General features: G+C 48.9%; 1 protein-coding gene across 2 annotated transcripts in view; it reads right to left on the bottom strand.

The window, feature by feature from the left end:
* Positions 1-20,249, bottom strand: part of Col22a1 (collagen type XXII alpha 1 chain) — a 254,572-nt gene that overhangs the window by 1,977 nt on the left and 232,346 nt on the right. For both annotated transcript variants that reach the window (XM_021251585.2, XM_087187298.1), the window contains 9 exons: positions 20,037-20,090; positions 16,449-16,502; positions 14,764-14,835; positions 13,264-13,299; positions 10,963-11,007; positions 8,033-8,212; positions 6,132-6,198; positions 3,070-3,252; positions 1,091-1,168 (listed from right to left, as the gene is read on the bottom strand). In XM_021251585.2, the coding sequence (XP_021107244.2) occupies positions 1,091-1,168; positions 3,070-3,252; positions 6,132-6,198; positions 8,033-8,212; positions 10,963-11,007; positions 13,264-13,299; positions 14,764-14,835; positions 16,449-16,502; positions 20,037-20,090 (769 nt within the window). The remainder of the gene's footprint in view (positions 1-1,090; positions 1,169-3,069; positions 3,253-6,131; positions 6,199-8,032; positions 8,213-10,962; positions 11,008-13,263; positions 13,300-14,763; positions 14,836-16,448; positions 16,503-20,036; positions 20,091-20,249) is intronic.

Below are 20,249 nucleotides of genomic sequence, written 5' to 3'. Positions count from 1 at the left end.
GAAATTAGCCAAGCTGTAAAATTATTTACATCCAATTATCTTCAGTAATAACAACAATGGTGCATGTCCAACTGTACAGAATTTGGAAAGTCATAAAATAATAAATAGTAAAATTAAAATTATCTAGAGTAGAGGCCCAATATTCAGAAAATATGGAAATCAGAACAGGTAAACTAAAACTAAATAAAAAATATAGATGCCTCAGTGAAGTGGAGCTTGCTAAAAACACAATTTTTTTCTCTCTTCTACACCTGCTCCTCCTCCTGCAGTGCGATAACTACTGTGCTCTGGAATCATCCCGCACAGCCACTGGGCAGAGTGGCCCAGTCTTCCCCACTTTCCCACGTATATCCCAGTATCAGCACCGGGCATTCCAGACCCAGGAGGCCCTTAAGCTCAGAACAGCTGACCATCTGCCACATGGTCAGTATTTCCTAGGCACAGTGAGAGAGATCCTAACAGGGCATGAACAGGTGTGCAGTGGAGAAAAAGGGTTCTACTTCCAGTGAGTTTGGACAACGTGGAATTAAACAAGATGAACACGCTTTCCTGTGAGGCTGCTTAACACTTATAAGAAGTTAATGTGCACCAGGAATGTTGAAAGGGAGAATCGTCCCCAGCATCTCCTAGCTTTATTTAGCCCCAGGTCTGTTTTGGTTGGTTTGTTTTGCTTTGTTTTCCCCAGGGATATTTCTCAGGACTTATTGTGAGTTGGCATTTTATAAATGTAAGTATTTATGGGGTACAATATGCTATATCAGGACATTTATATAACATCTCAAGATCAAATCAGGGCAGTTAGCATAGTCATCACCTCAAACCTGTATCATTCCTTCATGCTAGGAATATCAAAATCCTTTTTTCTAGCTATTTTGAAATATTCAATAAATTATCAGGATTTTTGATTCCTGGACTACAACTCAAGAACTTTGGAACTATTTAATAAAGAGCAAGGGCTCTGCCTTCTGGTCAGCTGACCCTGCTCCCCACCCCAGGCCTGAGCCCCACAGGGCCACAGACAGGAGCATGGCCATGTGTCCTCCTCCCTACTCTGACATCCACCCTCCCCAAGACCACAGACACTTTGTACCTGGGATGCCAGGGGATCCCGTCTCGCCTCGGAGGCCAACTCCAGGTACACCTGGATCACCTTTGGCTCCTCGCTCACCTGTTGACAGAAACAGATACCTTTAGTGGTCGAGATGCCAGTGAGGACAGAGCAGAGTCCCAGGCTGCAGGCCTGTGACCTCACATCCCTGAAGCTGAACCACTCACACCTGCTCGTACAACCTCCACACTGCCCCCTCCCTTGCTCCCATACACACGTTTGTATATACAAACATTCAAGAGCAATCACGCTCAAAATGTACACATGCAAACATCAGAATAAACACAATCTCCCTCCTAAACACAGCCTCAAATATACATATTTATAAAGGGACCTTCACTCAAGTACAATTCCATATGCACCTATACACATTACTCATGTGCACAACTACCAACACAGGCCACTAAATGCACTCCCACACACTCACACACCTATGCACATAAAGAAGCCACATGAACATCCTCATTGCTATCTACACTTCCTTGTGTTTTCAAAGCATTTAATTTCAATCTCAGTGAAGAAGGAATGGGCTGTGAATCCACAAATTCAACATGTTAGGCGATATGGATCCTAAGATAACAAGTGAGAAGAAGCTTTACTTTCAACAACCTTGAAGTCTAATGAGACAGATGAAATGGAAACAAAGACAGAAGGTGATAAGTACCATCATAGGCACAAAAAAGATTGATATTCAGAGGACAGAGGGGCAATTTCCTCCCAGAAAGATATTTAGACAGTACTGGAGTTAAGCTTATACAGATTTGATTAAACTCCCTCTCTCAACTCTCTATTTTTAATCAGTCAGTTTTTTACCATGTAGATTCCAAAACATTTCTTAAATGCATTTCTTAAATTTAAATTCTGCTACTTGGGCCGGGGATTTAGCTCAGTGGTTCCTCCACCTGCCCCAGAAGCGCTAGGACCTGAGTTCGATCCCCCATACCAAATAAATAAATAAATAAATAAATAAATAAATAAATAAATTCTGCTACTAGTTCATGGGGTCTTTAGACCACTCATTTCTATGATTTTAATTATTACATTTGGTCAGCATTCTGCCATGCTCTGCCACTTCCTATGCCTCTGCCTTACTCTTTTTATGAATAATTATTTCATTTATTATTTCATATTTCATATTTATTAACAGATATATGTAAGATTAGGGCACACAAATTTAACAAAAAGCCTTTCAACTAAGAGAAACATAGAGAATAAGTAAATAAGTCAATGCTCCAATTATAAGTCACCCAGCAACAGCAAAAAGGAGTCCACACGCTTCTTTTCCACCCATGCTTGACTGTGTGTGTGCATGCCTCTGTGTGTGTGTATGAGTGTGTGCATAGGAGGAAAGGAGCTACATGGAGGATTCTCAAGTTGCTGGCTTTGGTTCTGGGTCCTTCCTCTCTGCTCTTCATCCCCGCCTGCCTGCAGAGAGGGACAGCTTTCTACCCTGCCTGCAGGGCATGATGGGTTAAGAGGGACAAGTTCTGCTGAGGGAGAGACCTGCTGCTGTCCAGAGCCTTGCTGGGTGGGGAGGCCCCTCTGTCCTCCAGCAGGACAGTTATCAGCCACTTCTAGCTGCAGCTCAACACTATCGGATCCAATTTCAAAGCTGGCACTGATCTCCAAGAAATGGAGCATAAGTGTTGTAACCCTCAGTTAGCTCTAAACTTGGTGGGGGAAGAAGAGGCATTTTGCCTTAGGCCCCTGAAACTTACATAGGGGAGATGGAGAGAGGACAAAAAAGCAGGAGGGAACAGATTCAATCTTCACAGCAGAAGCATAATTTTGCAACAATATCAAGGATAAAAACCTCTTAAACATATAAAACATCGTGGCAGGACGTCACAATCCAGGGTGTAGGACAGAATGATAATTCAGGCTCAGCCCAGTCCACCTCACTCTCAGCTCCTGTAAGCCTCGTGTGGCCCATAAAGCAGTTCCTTCTTGTGCCCACTCACCTTTGGGACCTACTGGCCCAGATGGTCCTTCCAGACCCCCCTGGCCAGGTCGGCCCGGCTCCCCCATGAGTCCTGCCCTGCCAGGAACACCATCTTTTCCAGGGGGTCCTGGAGGACCGGGTCTGCCTTGTGAGACTTTCATGTGTGCAGGCTGCATCTGGGCCAGGAGGTAGGCAAGTCTACCTATGGGTAGGAAGAAGAGAGACATCCCATGAGACGAGGTAGAGGGCAAAGGGCAGAATGGCCACTGACTGCAAAGCTAGGACCCAAGGGTACAAGAGCAACTGCATAAGACTACCAACGCCACCAGTTTCCCTCATGCACAGCATAGTACACACCCTTCCAGTGGTTTAGCCCCAGGGATCCAACCAGCAGCAGTCTGTGACCTTGGACAAGCCACATGGCTTCTCTCAGCCTCAGTCTCCCCTTCAGGAAAAGACAGGCAATGGGATAATGCCTATTATGCAGCTTGGTGCAAGGATGAGCAAATGAGAGAGTCCAGAAAGACAATGCCTGGCTCTGGGTCACTGCTCTGGAGATCCCAGTGTCAATCACAGCAGCAGGACTCAGTGCAGTAGTTGTATTTGTGTGGGCATTAGTAGGAGTAGCATTATCAGAAGTAGTAGCAGTGGTAATAGTATCATCAGCAGCATGAATAGCAGTATCGGGAGCAGCAGCGGTAGTAGTATTGGCAGCAGTAGTAGTTTGGGGAGTATCAATATTAGCACTAGTAAAAATAATAGTGGTATCAATAGCAGTAATATGGCAGCAGTAGTAGTATTCTTGGAAGTAGTAGTAGGATTGCCAATAGTAATAGTACTAGTGGAAGCAGTCACAGTTTGGGCTATAGTAGTGGTACTGGCAATAGTAGTGGTACTGACAGAGCAGTAGTAGTATTGGTAGTAGTAGTACTGGTAGCAATAGTAATAATACTGACAGAAGCTACAGTAGTTTGGGCAGTAGTAATAATAGTACTAGCAGCAGTATTAGCAGTACTGACAGCAACAGTAATAGTACTGACAATAGTTGCAGCAGTAGGAGTAGTAATATTGACAGCAGTAGTAGTAGCATTGCCAGTAGGAATAGTAGTAGTAGTAGAAGCAGCAGGAGTAGTATTGGCAGCAGTAGCATTGATCACAGTAGCAGCAGGAGCAATTCCAATTGTCAGTTGGGGAAACTGAGGCTTAGGGAGAGATAAATGCCCTACAGGAAGCTACTTCATGACTTTCTCACTGACATCAGATTCCTCATTTAAAACTGAAGGGCTGGATATGCTGATTAGGGAAGATGCGTACACCCCTCATGTGCCCTATGAAGGTGACAAAATTGATCCAACAGCCAGCCTGGTATGCCTTTCTCTGACCAGGGAGACAGTGCCTATTCAGTGGCAACTGAGAGCCACCCTCATTTGCACACAGTCTGAGAACCAGGTCCAAACACCCACCCTGTGGATGGTGAGGCTAAGACAGGGCCTGGTGTTGGCCAGTAAACCCAGGCCAACACAGGTCTTCTGGCCTGCCTGACTGCCCCCACCTATGCTCTCTCCCAGGCCAGGAGGGTACGAAGGTCTACTTCTGTGACTGTGACATTTTCTCACATTCCCTAAGCCTTGATTTGCTCATTTTTAAATGGAATCGATGCTTCTTTCTCAAAAGATCATTTGGAAAACAGACTTAGCTCGTCAGATGCTTTCACCCAGACAAGTTCAGAATGTCTTGTTCCTGCTATTGACTGGAGATTCTACAAGGCCAGGGACCATTTTTGTTACCAATACACGTAATGCCAGGAGGCAGGACTCAGAGCTCTCCACCTACCAGTCCTTCAGACCAGCCACCTGTGTGACCCATTGTGGCCCCTAGTCACCTTCCTTCCTCACCTGCCTTGCCCACACACAGCCCTTTTGCTGTCTGCTCCAGGCCACGGTCTGTTCCCCTCTTGTGTCAGAGCATGGGCCATGTTCACCTGGACTCCCAGGGGACTGGGCAGGAGGTCATCTTGCTTCCTGCTGTGTTCTCACACATGGCACAGAGTCTGGCCTGTACAAGATGCAAAATCACTAAGACATGACCCCATGAATACATGTGCCCTCACGTTTGTCCATTTGGCTCTGGAAAGTAGTTATGCATTCCTCTCGTTTCCTGCACAGGCTCCTGTGACCTGTTCTCCTAACCTTCCAGCAGAGAGGAGGTGGGATGATGATTATGCAAGAAAACCTGGTGGTGCACGGAGGAACACAGATTGCAGCAGAGTGAAACCTGACCAGGGTTTCCAGTTGCTCAGCCTTGACTAAGGTGCCCAGCCTCTCTGCTCCTCACCCTCTGGACTGAAATCATGTCTGCCTTGTGCGGTTTCGATGGCTTCCACGGTCACACATACAGGAGCTAAGAACTCCTCCTGACTCAGGGAGAAGCCCACCCCTGCCCCTGGCCCCCAGAGGTCCTCACTCATGTTGCTCTAACGGTCTAGGGCAGTGGTGCCAAAGCTATAGTCTGCTGTTCATTATCATTAAAAGCTCCAAAAGGTTTGCCATCACTAGTCTAGGGTCTCATCCCATCTCAACTCACAAATAACGCCCCCTCCTCCAGGAAGCCTGTCCTCATGGTCCCCTGCCTCAGAGCTGTTTTAGGTACTTTCTTCTGTTCTCTTTCAGTGCTATCCACTCCAGAGTAAATTACAGAACTCCTCTCAGAGACTGAAGCCACTGTGTCTGTTTACTGATCTGTCTCCTCCCCTGGACTAGGATGAGTCCACCAGGTCCATAGCAGGCCTCCACCATCGCTAGCTGGTTAGATAAATGACTGAATGCACAGCATATGTGAATGATGCCAAAAGAGGTCGTTTTGTACATGTCAGGCTCTGTTACTAGAGGCAATCAAGCTGAAGCTGACTGCCCATTCTAGAAGGGCTCTGCAGAGGAAATCTGTTTCGGCTAAGGGTCCCCAAGGCCTTCCCCAGCCTCGTTACTCCATGTGTGAGCTGCTCCTCTCCTCGGGCGCCTTCCAAACTGCGTAAGTCATGGAGGATGGAAGCAAGCAAGGAGATCACAAAGTCCAGCTACTCACTCTCCAGTTGCTTCCCGAGCTCTTCCTGAATAAGCCGCCGCAGGGTGTCCACAGATGGAGACTCCCCCTAGGAGAGGGCAGGTGACGTTATTTGCGTTCATAGTAACACACACTGTGCATGTCTTCTAATGACTCAGAAAGGAAGAAGTCCACGGAAATCCATGGGCAACCTATACCCGGGAAGCACGTCCTCCTAGCACTGCCCTCCACATACCCATAATGCCTTCCTCTCTGTCCTAAAGCAGCTTCACTCCCTGTATGTGGTGGCCTGGATTCCACTCTCTTATCCACCGCAGCCCTTCCCCTCACACCCTTCCATCTCCTTCTCTGGGCTTCCTTCTGGCCAATCCCCCTGTGCCCATAAATACACACCCACACTCTTCCAGCACAGGTCCTGGGAGGTCTGGACCCCAATCTTCCCCTGCTTGTCCCCCTCCAGGACACAGACTGTGGGTGGCTTCATCGTGCATGAAGTCATGTTTAATTGGCCCCTCGGATTCCCAGGGTCTGATTGTTCCTATGATGTCCAGGTTGGCTCTCAGCAAGTATCTGACCAATCCTGATGCTCTGGGCACAGAAGCTAGAGTTTGTCCAGCAGAGAGATACAGTGCTGTCCCTGGCTCACAATGGCAGCAATTCTCAGCAGGATCTAGGAGAACAGTCTTCATGCCTCATGGGGCTCATCCCTCCTGACACCTTCAGGGCAGAGCCCAGCCCGAAAGGCTGGGGTCCTACCACACCCCGTTCTCTTCCCCAGCACCTAGCATGCAAGAAATGAATTCTATTTCCTTACTCTCTTGTTTCTTCCTGGCCAAGATTCCTCTGTGATCATCTCAAAAGTCCCTTGCTACCCACAGCAGCAGGATGTGGAGAACTTGGCGAGGCTCCAGGGGCTTTGGAAGCCAGCTGAGCCCCCTACTTGATCCTGATTCAGTGGACCACAACCACCAGAAATCAATGAAACTGCATAGCATCAGGACTGGCAGGGCCATGGAGCCACACACACCTGTGCGCTGGGGAATGTGAGTGTTCTCAGAGGACAGGGGTGTTGTTGAGGAGGAATAGACAGTCACAGGGACTAGGCAACCAGGTCCCACTAACATCCTATCGACCAGGGACCTAGACTTTTTCTTTCTCCTTTTCAGAACAGAGAATTAAACCGAGGACCTTCAGACTGAGCTACATTATCAGTCTTTTTGGTTATTATCATTATTATTATTATTTTAAATTTTGAGACTGGGTCTCACTAAGTTGGCCTTGCTGAGTACGAATTTGTGATCCTCTTGCCTCTGGCTCCCAAGTGCTGGAATTACTTGGCTTTTATCATTTTATAGCCAATGTACAGTTAAAAGGCTTTGTAAAACAGTAACTTTGCAACTAGAATAAAATATGTTAAAAGAAAGAAAAAACCCAAGACTCTAAAGAAGTATTTCTTTTTACATTTGAGGACAATAAATGAATACTCCAGGAAGACAGCAAGAAGGGCAGCCAGGGCAGCAGTGAACAGATGGGGAACCATCCTGCAGTAAAACTCGGACCATTGAGAGCTGGAGTCTTCTCAGGAACCTCAGCACAGGGTCCTGGGGTAGAAGAGTCTTATGGCCCAAGGAACAAAACCTAGAGGACTATTTCCATTTGGACAAAGGTGACTATATTTTTGAGCACCTCTTAATCTATGCACATTATTTTACTTACGAATAGCAAAACAGAAGAGCACTTTCTTATCCCTTTTGGCATCAAGGAAAGGCAGCCTCGGAGAAGGAGGTGACCTTCCCCTGGACACACAGCCATCCCTGGCAGACAGGGATCTGTAACCTGCTCCCTTCAAAGGCTCCCCCACATCCCTGGTTTCCCATGGGCCCAGAAGAGGCCCTAATCTGCAGTGAGGTCAACATCCTTACCCTCAGTCCTGGAAATCCAGGCTGGCCCGGAGGCCCTGGGGGCCCGGCTGGTCCGCTTTCCCCAGGTGGTCCTTGGGGGCCCATCAGACCTGTGTGACCTTTGTGGCCTGGGATTCCAGGGTCCCCAGGCTGACCCTTCCCACCAGGCAGTCCTTTGTCGCCTTTGATCCCAGGGTCTCCCTAGAGGAGAAGACAACCACGTGAGCATGTAGACCAAGCATGGAAAGATAACAAGCCTAGAGCTGCTTCTGCTATCTCCTGAGACTCCAAGGGAGGCCTGGTCCTGGCTGAGCTATGGGTGACCTGGGGTAAGAATCATCCCACCAACATCCTTATTGTACAGATGAGGGAGTAGGGGCTGAGATCATCTACAGAGGTTCGGGAGAGCTTTGACTTCCCAGCTCCAGGACCCATAAGGGAGCCCCTCACATGCCTGTCACGGGGGACAGTGGGAAGCATATCCACACCGCAGAACACTGAGCTGCCAAAACACAGGGCTGTGGCCAAGGGGCCTCTGTGGATGCTCAGCAGCCTGTGTTGCTACACAGAAATTCTGGATGTAGAACAATGTCTACAGTATTTTAACAGTAGCATATTTGATGGGTATACATATAACATTGTGGAAGGCTATCCAGGGGGTTCATTGTCTGTGGTGGATGAAAAGGGGGAGCAGTGCTTTTCACCTTACACCTCAGAAGAAAGAACTTTCCACTCCAACGCTGCCCCCCAAAGTGCAGTCCCTCCTGGAGCCTAGGCCAGCTGTCACCTGCAACCTGTGTGCAGCTTTGCCCCCTACCAGCTGGAGGGACACGCATGGCTCCCTTTCACAGGCCCTCCTTTACAGTGCCCTTGCTCTGTTGTGTTCTCAGAGGCCCATCCCACAGCCATGCTCATTGCCTGGACACATGTGCTCCCCTCTGACCCAGAGCCTGGGGTGCAAGATCAGTGCTTTAGGAGCAGGATGGTACATGGCAGGAAGCCCAGTCCTTGGTGCCCATGCAGCACTGTGCTGCTCAGCTCCTGCCAGTGGTCCACGGGTCTGAACACATGGAAGCCACCTTTATGGACTTGGAGTGTAAGAAACCCCATGGCCCGCCTACAGCAGAGGGGGAGGGCCAGGGAGAGAAAGAAGAGGAACAGATAGTAACCAGCAACTTGCCTTGGCAGGAACATGACCTGGAGCCTGAGAGGAGGGAAACTGCTCAGTTCTGAAACAGAATCCCAGGTATGTGCTTCAGGGGAAGTGGCTGGAGCAAATTTAAAAAGGTGGCGAGAGGGATCTATCCAGAGTGGGGAGGGTACATGGCAAGGCAAGGCATGCTTGTAAGAGCCCTTTTTCTCTGTTCAGGGACTCCCGGGGATGAAAGCAGATACACAGCCCTGGGCCATGGAAGGGCAGGTCAAGAGAGGGATGGAAGGGATGAAGAACTTTCACTGCCTTAGTTGTCTGCAGTTTTCACGTTTAGTTATGTCCTTATTTTGCAGCTAAAATTTCAACAATACTCAGAAAAGCAGTGAATGAAATGATTACTTCAGCCAGATCGGAGGGAGCGCCTTTAGCCCTCCAGGTGTGGTGCACTCCACAGGGGCAGTGTAATCTCTCTGCGATCATGACTGCAGGGCTCTTTAAAAACTCTGGTTCCTCATACATCTGGATGCCACACCCCTTGCACAAGTGAACAGCAGTTCCTACTCATTAAAGATCTCCCAGGGCCGGGGATTTAGCTCAGTGGTTCTGCTGCCTGCCTCACAAGCGCAAGGTCCCGAGTTTGATCTCCAGTACCAAAAAAAAAAGGTCTCCCGTCACTTTGCAGTGAGAAGAGTGTCCCATATTTCAAACATCCCTGGGAACCTAAGGGCACCTGGCACTATTCCCTGAAACCACTTAGCAAGGGAAAGGCAAGCTCTGTTTTTATTGATTTGTTATCAGAGAAGAGGTTCCTATCTGCGGTCTGAATTCCCTGACTGCACCCCAAAACTCAAGCCCTCAGCCCACAGCAATGCTCAAGGGGACCTGGAGGATGCTCTGCTGAGGACCCAGAGCCTCTCAGCCATGGCCCCTCCCAGGCTCCATCATTTGGGAACCAGAAGCCTTGGGAAAGTGGAACTGAAGTCCTTGGGAGGCTGAGAGAGAGAGCCCTGAGCAGTGCAATGCCTGAGACTTTGCTTCCTTCCTTGTCTCCACCGTGGCCAGCTCCCCACCCATCCAACTTGCAAAGAAAGCCAAGATAAATTCATTGCAGGACTGAGAAAAACAAGTGGGAGTGGAGTGATGGCCCTGTCTTTGAAGGCTGACCAAACACAGGCCTGCGGACCAGCCCAGTGAGACCCACAGAGATGCTCAAGGGAGCATCCCTGGTGAGTGTGAGGGTGCTTCCCACCCCCTGTGGCTAACCTGTGCGCACACACACACGCACACGCACACGCACACACACGCACACGCACACACACACTTTTACATCTTGGTTTCTGGAGAAATGAAATGTCTGAGTGTGGCACCAAGGCAACTCATTATGGGAAAATCTGTTCCCTTGTCACCTCCAGGGACAAATCTGGCTCCCAGCAAATTGGCACTTTGGGAGCCAGGCACATCATGCAGGAGCATTCACACAGAGGGGGGAGAAGGAAATCTGTCAACATCTCCCCACACTTGCCTTTGCATTTGTAATTATGATCATGATTTTATTCCTCAAAATAACCAAAAAGAAGAGCAGAAAAACACTGAGTACAAAAATATGGGGGAGGGTAAAGACCCCTTTAGTTGGGCTCCAGATTTCCCCAGGGAACAGTCATCGGCAGCTACCACATGAGATGCCTCCCCAGCTGGGTGGCTTCTTAACCACCCTGGGACAAACGCCAGCCTTGAAGTCAATTTGCCACTGTGGAAGGTCACACTCAGTGTGTGCGGTACCTGCCTTCCTCACACTTACCCTTTCTCCTCTGGCTCCTGGTTCTCCGGGTTTCCCAGGAGTACCCTGCAATGAGACCAAGGCGACACTGCACCAGGGCCACCGTGCTGGCCTGTCCTGGTTCTTCTACACAGTTCTGTGTGCTGAGGACAAAGGTCCTAGAGAAACAAGGTTCCCCCGAGCTTCCACCTGGTTTATGCAGATGTCAGAAATCTGGCCCACTTCCTCCTCACTCCTTTCCTCCTACTCTTCCCACCCTTGGCCAAGGACAGCACCAACCTATAGTTGAGCCTCTTTGGATTCCTCCTCCACCTTGAAGGATGAACCTCCCCCTGGCTGCCCCAAGGACCAACATCAACTGTCTTTAATATGTGCACATGGTGCCTGCTGCCCCAGCTGACTCTAGTCCAGCCAACCCCAGTGACTTACTGTCCTCACTGCAGGGAGCAGGCTGAGCCATGGCTTCTGCTCACCATCTTCCCTGTGTCAGTACCCCAGCCCCACCTGCTGGCCAGACAACTAACGGACCCAGGCTCAGATTGGCCCCTAGCAGGCCCTCTCCACCCAACTGAACCTGGCAAGTCTTCTAAGTACCCACAGCCCCCAGGATAGTAGGTCCATCAGAAGCAAGGGAGACAGCCCCCTGGTCCCCCTTGCTGAGACACCTGGCTCCCTGCCACCCCTGCTTCTCGCCACTTGGTTGTCCTTTTCCTTTCTTGGACCCGATTCCCTGGTCCCTGCTCTCCAGGCCTCTGTGTGATTCTTCTGGACCATGTCCAATCTTAAACTTGGGTCACATTCCTGCCAGGTGACATCTGTCTTCTCCCCAGATGCGGGGCAAAGGTGTCCTTGTCTGTTTTACCCTCAGAAAACAAGCTTTGGGGAAGTGAGACCTGGGCTTCTTCCTTTCTCTCACATCTATCTCCCCATCTCAAAACCTACCTTGTCCAAAAGGTACCGACCAGGGGTTTAATAGTTGGGGAGCAAGCTCCCCAGTGGCTCCTGTCCCGCCAGCAGGGAACAGAGCCTGTGTTGGTCCAGGGAGGCAAATGTTCTCCAGCTCTTCAGAGCCTGGCCAAAGCAGCCATCCTAGCCCAGAAACTCACTACGCCCACTCATGTGGGCACCACTTTCACCCTGTGGAAGGGGAGGGTGGGACGTGGTCTCTGTCCTCATCACCCGGCTAAGATGCAGATATGGGCAGAATTCTAAACAACATAGGAGGACTTGGTTTTTGTAATAGAAAGGGAAGGTGTTCCTCAGCCCTGGGAGAAAGAGCATGAGTTTGGGTGTTGTGAGCACAAAGCCTTGAAGATCAGATTACATCGAACAGAGAGAGCAGATAGGAAAGGCTCTCCAGGTAGACTGAGGGTGAAGACCAAGCCCCGAGGAACGCAAGGACACTGTATGTGGTCCAGCAAAAGGCAGGAAGGCACATGAGATAAAGACAGTGTGGTCAGGTCTAGGAAGACCTTGCATGGCTGATTAGCCCTCTGAAAAGCTATAGGGAGCCAGAGATCACTTACATAGAGAGCAGCTCAACTGTTATCACATGGGGCTGAAGAAGCCCTCAAAAATGGAAGTTGGGGGTAATTTCTCTCCATCTCAATCCAGTAAGCAAGAGGGACACCTAGATGTGTGCATGATATGCCCTGTGAGCAGGCCATGGCTGGGCCAGGGGAGAATGCTTCCCAGACCTGGAACCATTTGGAAGGCAGAGGGAGAGCAGGGTATGGGCTTTCTGAAAGGAGGCCTCTGAGGAAAGAATTTGGCAATTCGGGGCCTAAAATTCCAGAGTATCAGGAGCTCACTGGGGGCTGGAGCATCCTGGATGCCACTGAGAGTGTGAGGGAGGACAAGCCTGAGGTCTAAACTGTGAAGTGGCATGACCTCCTCATGGACCACAGGCCTCTGGCTTGCCAAGGCTGGACAGAGGAAGCCACCGGATGCCACTGCCATGGTCGCAGGAAGTGAGGATGATAGGTTACACCAGGTGCCGGGGGGAAGCAATGGGGAGGGCTGGACAGGACAGAGGGTGGGCATCTGTGAAGTCAGAGCTGACCGGACTTGTTGATGGAGTGGATGCTGAGGGTGAGACAAGGAAAGAGACATATCCGATAGCATCCCAGTGGCTATATAACCTGTGAGAGTTTATGCAAAATAAAATGTGACCCCGTGTTCAAAAAGCATTCATCATTTCAACACAATGACAACAAAGCATTATGTGAGCGGAGAGCCTTCTACTGCAGGCTGCCTACCCATGAGTCCTGCCCTCTGCTCCCATGGGAAGGGTCTCCAAGGGAGGAGCAGTGTGATACTTGCCTCTTTGCCTGGCACACCTTTCTCTCCTGCTTCTCCCTGTGAAACAGGAAAGATTACCAGCTGGTTCTGTGGCATTGGCATATTGTGAGTAATGCAACTATCTTCAAAATGGTCATTTTCATTCAAGTCATGTTCCAACAAAGACAGCAACTGATGGCCCACCTGACCAAGGACATCTGGAACATCATCATCTGCTCAGTCTGTGCAGAGCATCGCAAGTGTGAGGAGTCCCAGTATGGGAAGGGGGACCCCAGGCTTTGGGCTTCTGGGTAATGGGATAGGTTTGGTTCCACCCTAAAGCCTCCTGAACATCAGTTTTATAAATTGTCTGGTTTTGGGAGGAAGGACCCACAGAGGAGCAAGTTCACAGTGTGTAAGGCAAGACACCAAGAAGACACTGGGCTCTGAGGGCAAATACTGGCTCCTCTACTTATTAGCTTTGTGATCCTAAACAATGTCTTTATGATCTCCTTTAGTGCTCTGTGCCTCAGTTTCTTCATCTGCAAAATGGGAAGAGTAGTTGTGCCTGCCTCACAGGGTTCCATGAGACTTAGATGCTTTGGTATTTGTAAAGTATTCAGAACAGTGGCAGATGTGTAGCAAGGCCTGGCAAAATGACCTACTATGTGCACAGGTAAAGGATACTAAGTGTAAAGAATGGGTACATGGTTACACAGTGGCAGCCAGGTCGTCAACAAAGGCATAGAGAAAGAAGTGAGTGTGTGAACACACCCGAGTAAACACCATTGAATAGTCAGGAGGTATGTGGGCAGCAGGGCAGGAGAGAGTGAAAGAGGGGAACCTGCGTAAAAGAGCTGTCACTGCAGAGCGTCAGAACTAAACAGGAGATGGAGGCGGGCAATGTGGAGAACCTCTACCAAAAGGGGGTGCACACAGCCCTCATGTGGTCAGCATTCTCAGGTATGGCCAGGCATGCAGAATGCACCAGGGACTGGTGTGGAATCCAACCGGGAAGACCCAGCAGCTTCTCCCTGCACTAAGCTGTCAATCAGGAGATTCAGACTCAACCACTAGCTGGGCACAAACCTAGCATGTGACCTTCGATAAGCCACCAACAAGTTTTTACCCTGTGGCCCAAACTTGCCCATCTTTAAAATGATTTCTCAGGGTCCTTCAAGTTCTAGGAGTCTAACCACCATCACCACCCACCATAGCCCCGTGGCAATCATTTCTATGTGCTGAGCACCATGCTGGGTCAGACAACACTGAATCCCTTTCCCTGGGTCATCTCATGTGGTCCTCAGAGCCCAGGGATCTGCTACAGACATTTGAGTGCTGAGGCAGCCAAGGCACAGAAGTGTTAGAAGACCCTCCTAATGACCAATGAGTAGGCAGCAGTGGGGCAGGCAGGACCTCTGAATCCCCCACTGTCTCCAAAATCACGAGGCACATTGAGCCCCCACCACATCGTTAGGATACTGAACGTGGATGTTACCCTGGATCTGGGCTTTATGGTCCCCATGGAGGCTCTCTGCTTACCGGAGGCCCTCGAGGGCCCAGGAAGCCAGGAAGTCCTGGGTTGCCATTTTCTCCTTTGCTTCCCTTCTGGCCCTGCAAAGGCAAAAGAGGAAATTAATTCTTCAAGGTGAAGTGTCAACTCAAGCAGATTCCGAAACCTTTTGATTCCTCACAACTCTGAAGGTTCGAAACATCCACAAACAGAAGACGAGGGCTTTTCCCGTGATGGAGAAGAGAGGGTCAGGGAGAGATGTGGTGTCTTGGAAATCTCAATAGCATTGCTACAGCAGGGAAGAAGATGAGAAAAGTCTCCATAAACAGCTGATGGTCTTTTCACCCAAGGTAACAAACACAAAATGGGACAGATGTTTAGAGAAACACCCAGTTGTAAGTAGAACTTCAAGGAGTTCTCCAGGAACCAGGGTGGTGGTACACGCCTATAATTCCAGCACTCTTGAGAGGCTGAGGCAGGAGGATCCGAAGTTTGAATCCAGCCTGAGCCACATAGTGACTCAGAAAGACCTCGTCTCAAAATAGAATGTAAAAAGAACTGCGGCTGTAGCTCAGTGGGAAGGTCTGGGTTCAATCCCCAGTACAAGAAAGCGCGTGTGCACGCACACACACACGTCCAAAACAATGTCCTATAGGGAAGTGGTAGCCTTTTTTCCACTAAGATGCTAAGGGGCTGAGGCTCATGCTGTGGTTGGTTCCGTCTTTGAGAAAGGCCTTTGGGAATCTTTCAATTTCAACTTCTCTGAGAAGCCACCATCGGTGGGCTGATTTTTCTGGGCCCAGCTTCGCATAGTGTGAGTCCTACCCCATTGGACATGTCTCATCAGGCTCCACACCACAGCCGCTGGTGGCAGTCACTAAGATCAACAGGGAGGCTGATTCCTTAGGCACAGCTGTGCCTGGTCAGACAGGAGAAGGGTCTCCTCCAGGGTGACTGAGTGTCATTCCACTGCCCACTTTACCCAGCACTGGTGAATTTCTAGTCACCTTGACTCCATAGTTCCAACAATCAGCTGGCTGAGACTGGCTGGCACATTGCCTAGAAAATTGTTGTTTGACCCACCATATTTGAAGTCAGCCTGCTGGACATGATTGTCAGTTTTAGTAAATAAAAATACAAGAAGGTTGTGCTGGGCAGAGACTTGTGGCCAGACTTGGACTTATCCAGTCTCAGATCCAACCCATTAAAGAACCATCTTTCTACCATGTCTCCCCACCAACCGGGCCTGAACCCTGAATGCTCTATCCATTAACCTGGATGCTGCTAGTTATCACACCGCCCTTTCCTGCTACCCACCCACTGATCCCGCTTGCTGTCCACTGTCCCTGGCCCCTTCTCCATTTACATGCTGCACACTTACCCCATCATCTGAGAAGGTCAGGGTTGCCACCTGACTGCCTGTCCATTCTCTAAAACCATCAAATACCCACTGTGCAACACTATTATACATTTTTTAGTGTTTAATTGCTGTAGATACCTGTGGTTGAAGATAGCAGATAGCCTGAGGCATAATCACATGTATTTTAAGCTTTGAACAAGGTCCTCCCTGGCTGCTTTTGTCTCCGGTCTCTTTCTATCATTCACACCCAGATCTCCCAGAAGCCATACACTCTGAGACATGAGCGACATGGCCTTGCTGACCTTGCCCTGTGGCTGTCAGTTCAACTAGCAGTGAAGCAGTTCTCTTACTCACGGGGGTTCCTGGATGGCCAGGGTCACCTGGGGAGCCTGGTGATCCATTGTTTCCCTGGTGGAAGAAACAGAAATCATCATTCTGCCAAAATGGTGTGCCAGGGCATCACAGAGCAGGACATCAGAACAAAGAAATCACTGCATGTGCAGTACCTGATTTCACATACCCTGTTCTTCCTCAGGCCAGCATGGCTCTCAGTAAACCACTTCATTCCTCAGAGGATGCTTCTCAGCTTGTAAAAGGAGCTTGCAATATTTAATTCATAATGTTGTTGTGGAGTTAAGTGAGGCCATGGGTATATAAAGGCCCAGCCCAGTGACTGGCACCCACAACATGGGCACAGTAAATAATTATGACCACATTCATTCATCCATCCATTCATCCTTCAACTCCTGCTGTTATGAAAGAAACACCCCATCTAGCACAACCCAATTTACAAATAATTGCTCATACTACCATGGAGTTGCTCTTGGCTGAGAGAGCAGGTCCACAGGTTTGTCTCATTTTATTCCTCCACCAAGGGCATCATTATAATCCCATTTTATAGGTGAAGATTCTGAGGCACAAATGGAAAAATGCTTCATGCAAAGTCATACAGCTCTGGAGTGGAAGGTCCATTCACTCCAGGTTTTAGGGCTGGCTGTCTCAGTTTTAATGTTCTCTAAGCTGATGCGTGTTTGTACACATTTGTAACATTGACAAATACCATAAGATCCGTGGTAGTACAAAATTCAGAAAGCTAAAAACACTCTTAGCAATCCCCTTTCAGGCTCAGGCAAATTCCTGTTGAGCCTAAAATTCACAGTTCAACTTCCTCAGGCAGAGCTGGCTGCCTCTTCTGCCCTTCACTGTCATGTCCTCATTCTCACTGGATGCTTTCACTCTGCCTGGCTCTGCTCCCTGCCATGAGTAACCCAGTAACTCAAACACAAAATCTGTGCCTTGTCACTCTTTATGTCCCCAGCATCTAGAACTCTGCCAGGCACCAGAGGCTTTTGGCTGAGTGAATGAGCCAAGAACACCATAGAGACCCACTCTCTTTAGCCAAAAGGTGCTAATCCGCCATAGTCTGGGAAGCATGTATCCACACATGTGTCAGCTTCAGAGAAACATGTTACAGTTCAAAGCGGTCGCTCTCAGCTGGGCATTTCTTCTATACCAGACCACCTTCACGTGCATTACCATCAGACACCAACATCACTTCCATTTTACAAATAGGGAAACTGAGGGAGTGGACAGCTAAGCAACCTGCTTGAGCAAAGTTGCCCAGACCCTATCTATCCCTTACTGCTCTGGTCCACATTAAGGAAATGGCTTGTGGGATTGTGATTAAAAAAAAAAAAACTACAGACTCTGCCTCGTGCCAAAAAAGTGCACACATGACCATAAATATTCAGGGGCCTCGTCACACCAGATCTTCTCAGGAATTGTGCAGCATAGATGCCTTTATTCTTATATCATAGATGAGGAAACTGAGGCACCAAGAAAGCATGGCCCTGCCTGGACCGATGATATTACAGACTGATTTGGGAGCGGCAAGCCGTCTTCTTGGCTGGGATGTAAACTCAGCCCTTCCAGAGAGTGCTGCATGCCACCCCTCCCTCGTCCTCCGCCCACTAATCCATCTGTGTCCGCTAAAAATATGTGCTCTGCCTCATCCCTATGGAAATGATCTCTCATCCTTCTCCCTCTGGCTCTCCCCTGTCAGGAAGGGTAAGAATCAAGGCACATTTCCATACAGTGCCATACAGGGGGCCACCAGGGCTCTAAGCTTAATGCCTCTTAGAACTGAGACCTGCTTCCTTCCTGGGCCATGGGGCCACTCCTCACATCCCTGTCTTCTAAGGAGCTAAGGAGACCCTCGGGTCCTTGTGCTGCTTGACAGCAGAGGCCACAGCCCCCAGCCCAAAAGTTCTGAGGATCAAACTATTGTTCCAAGGCGAGAATGACCTTTATGACAGGAAATCTGGTACACACAGGGCCAGAGTAGGTGCTTCAGCTGCAGACTCTGAAGCCAGATTGCCTGACTCAGAATCTTGGCTTTGCTGCATACCCACTACATGACTGTGGGCAGGTTACTTTGCCTCTCTGCCTCCATTTCTCATTGGTAAGTGGGGAGTCACTGCACCTGCCTTAGGTTTGGAGAAAACTCAGTGAATGAATTATATTAATGCTACATGCACTACCAAGCACAGAATCTCCTGGTAATTTTTAGAAGCCAGTGGTTGTAAAGTTGTTGTCATATGGGCCTTTCCCACCCCTGTGGGACTGTAGATTTTAACAAAAGCAACATGAAAGTTTTCAACCTCTGCACATGTTCACAATCACAACTATAAATGGAGGTAGTGGACAAAAGTTGATCACTGCCTAAGGACATTTGGGACAAGGACAGACTGCATTAGGACAGTGATCTCAGGGGATTATAGTGGAGCAGAGGGATGCCGATTGTCATCCCATGTCACATTTGGGTTGACGCTGTTGTAATCAAACATCCTGCAATGCCAGTCACAGAAAAGTGTGACATGCAATGAGAGTACTTAATAATGATAATAAAAGACTATGCTACTCATTTGGGCATTTACTGTTATATTGTCTTTGAGGACAGAATTCCTTTTACCTATTAAACAAAAAAATTTACTATAAAATAGCAAGTCTTGTTACTCAGGCATCTGCCACCTATAGCTCCTGTTCACTAGGTCTCTTGATTGTCTGCTTTTCTCTACACAATTTTAGGTTCCTACATGCCGATTTTCTATCTTCCTCTTTCATTCTCTCTTGGGTTACTCACAGATAAGAGAAGGATTTGCCTAGCTGCACATACAGGCAGGGGTAATGGTCAAAAAATTTATCAACATGTGGAGTGTTGTGAGTTGAATTGTGGTGCCTCAAAATTTATGCATGGAAGTTCCAATGCCCAGGCCCTCTGAATGTGACTTTACTTAGAATAAAGTCCTTGTACATGTAGTAACATGAACTCACACATAGCAGGGTGACCCCTAGCCCCATATGATTGGTGTCTTTATGAAAAGGGGAACTTAGGAGACAGGCACACAGGAAGAAAAGTGTGTGAATGGGTCTATGGCTCAAGGAATTCCATGACAGCCAGAAAGTTCTTAGAAGCTTCAGAGTCACATGGGACAGATCGTACCCTGTCTAAGGGTGAATGAACCAAGACCACTGCTACCTTAAACTCAGAATTTAGGCTTCCAGAACTGTGAGCAAACACATCTCTGTTATTCAAGCCTCCTAGATTGTGGTACTTGTTACAGTGCCTGCAGGAAAGAAGTATGAGATGCAAGCCCCAGTCCTCAGGATGGCACAAAGCCAAGGGGAGAAGATCAGAGGGAACCACATAGGCCTTTGCCAGCCAGGTGGCAGCTGCCACCACTTTGGGATGAGAGACAGTGGTTCCAGGGATGCTCCCAGCTCCTTGTAGCATGGCAGTAGGGTCTGAGGCAATGGGTGTTCACCAGCTCATTAAATGTACGTGCACATATGGCTGCACTAGGTTGAACCAACCAAACATCACCATGGCAACAGCTGTGCAGCCAGAAACATGCACCCAACGAAACTCAAAGCAAAACTCACCAGTGGGCCCCTTGGTCCTCGGGGACCCTGTGGCCCTGCAGGTCCAGTGTCACCCTGGAACAAACAGAGAGGGGGATCATATAATCACAGAGCCACCATGCGAGGGTGATGAAGGCTTAGATTCAAATGTGGACTGGATTTCACCAAGAGGCCCCAGGGCACCAGCAGCCTCCTAACTTTGCTCTCCAGTCAACAGGCTCATTTCCTCTACAA

The sequence above is a fragment of the Heterocephalus glaber genome, unplaced genomic scaffold, assembly GCF_053883595.1.
Source record: "Heterocephalus glaber isolate CG9 unplaced genomic scaffold, H.glaber_assembly_v1.0 deba00000281, whole genome shotgun sequence".
In the NCBI taxonomy this organism is placed as follows: domain Eukaryota; kingdom Metazoa; phylum Chordata; class Mammalia; order Rodentia; family Bathyergidae; genus Heterocephalus; species Heterocephalus glaber.
This window is presented reverse-complemented; position numbering and strand designations above follow the sequence as displayed.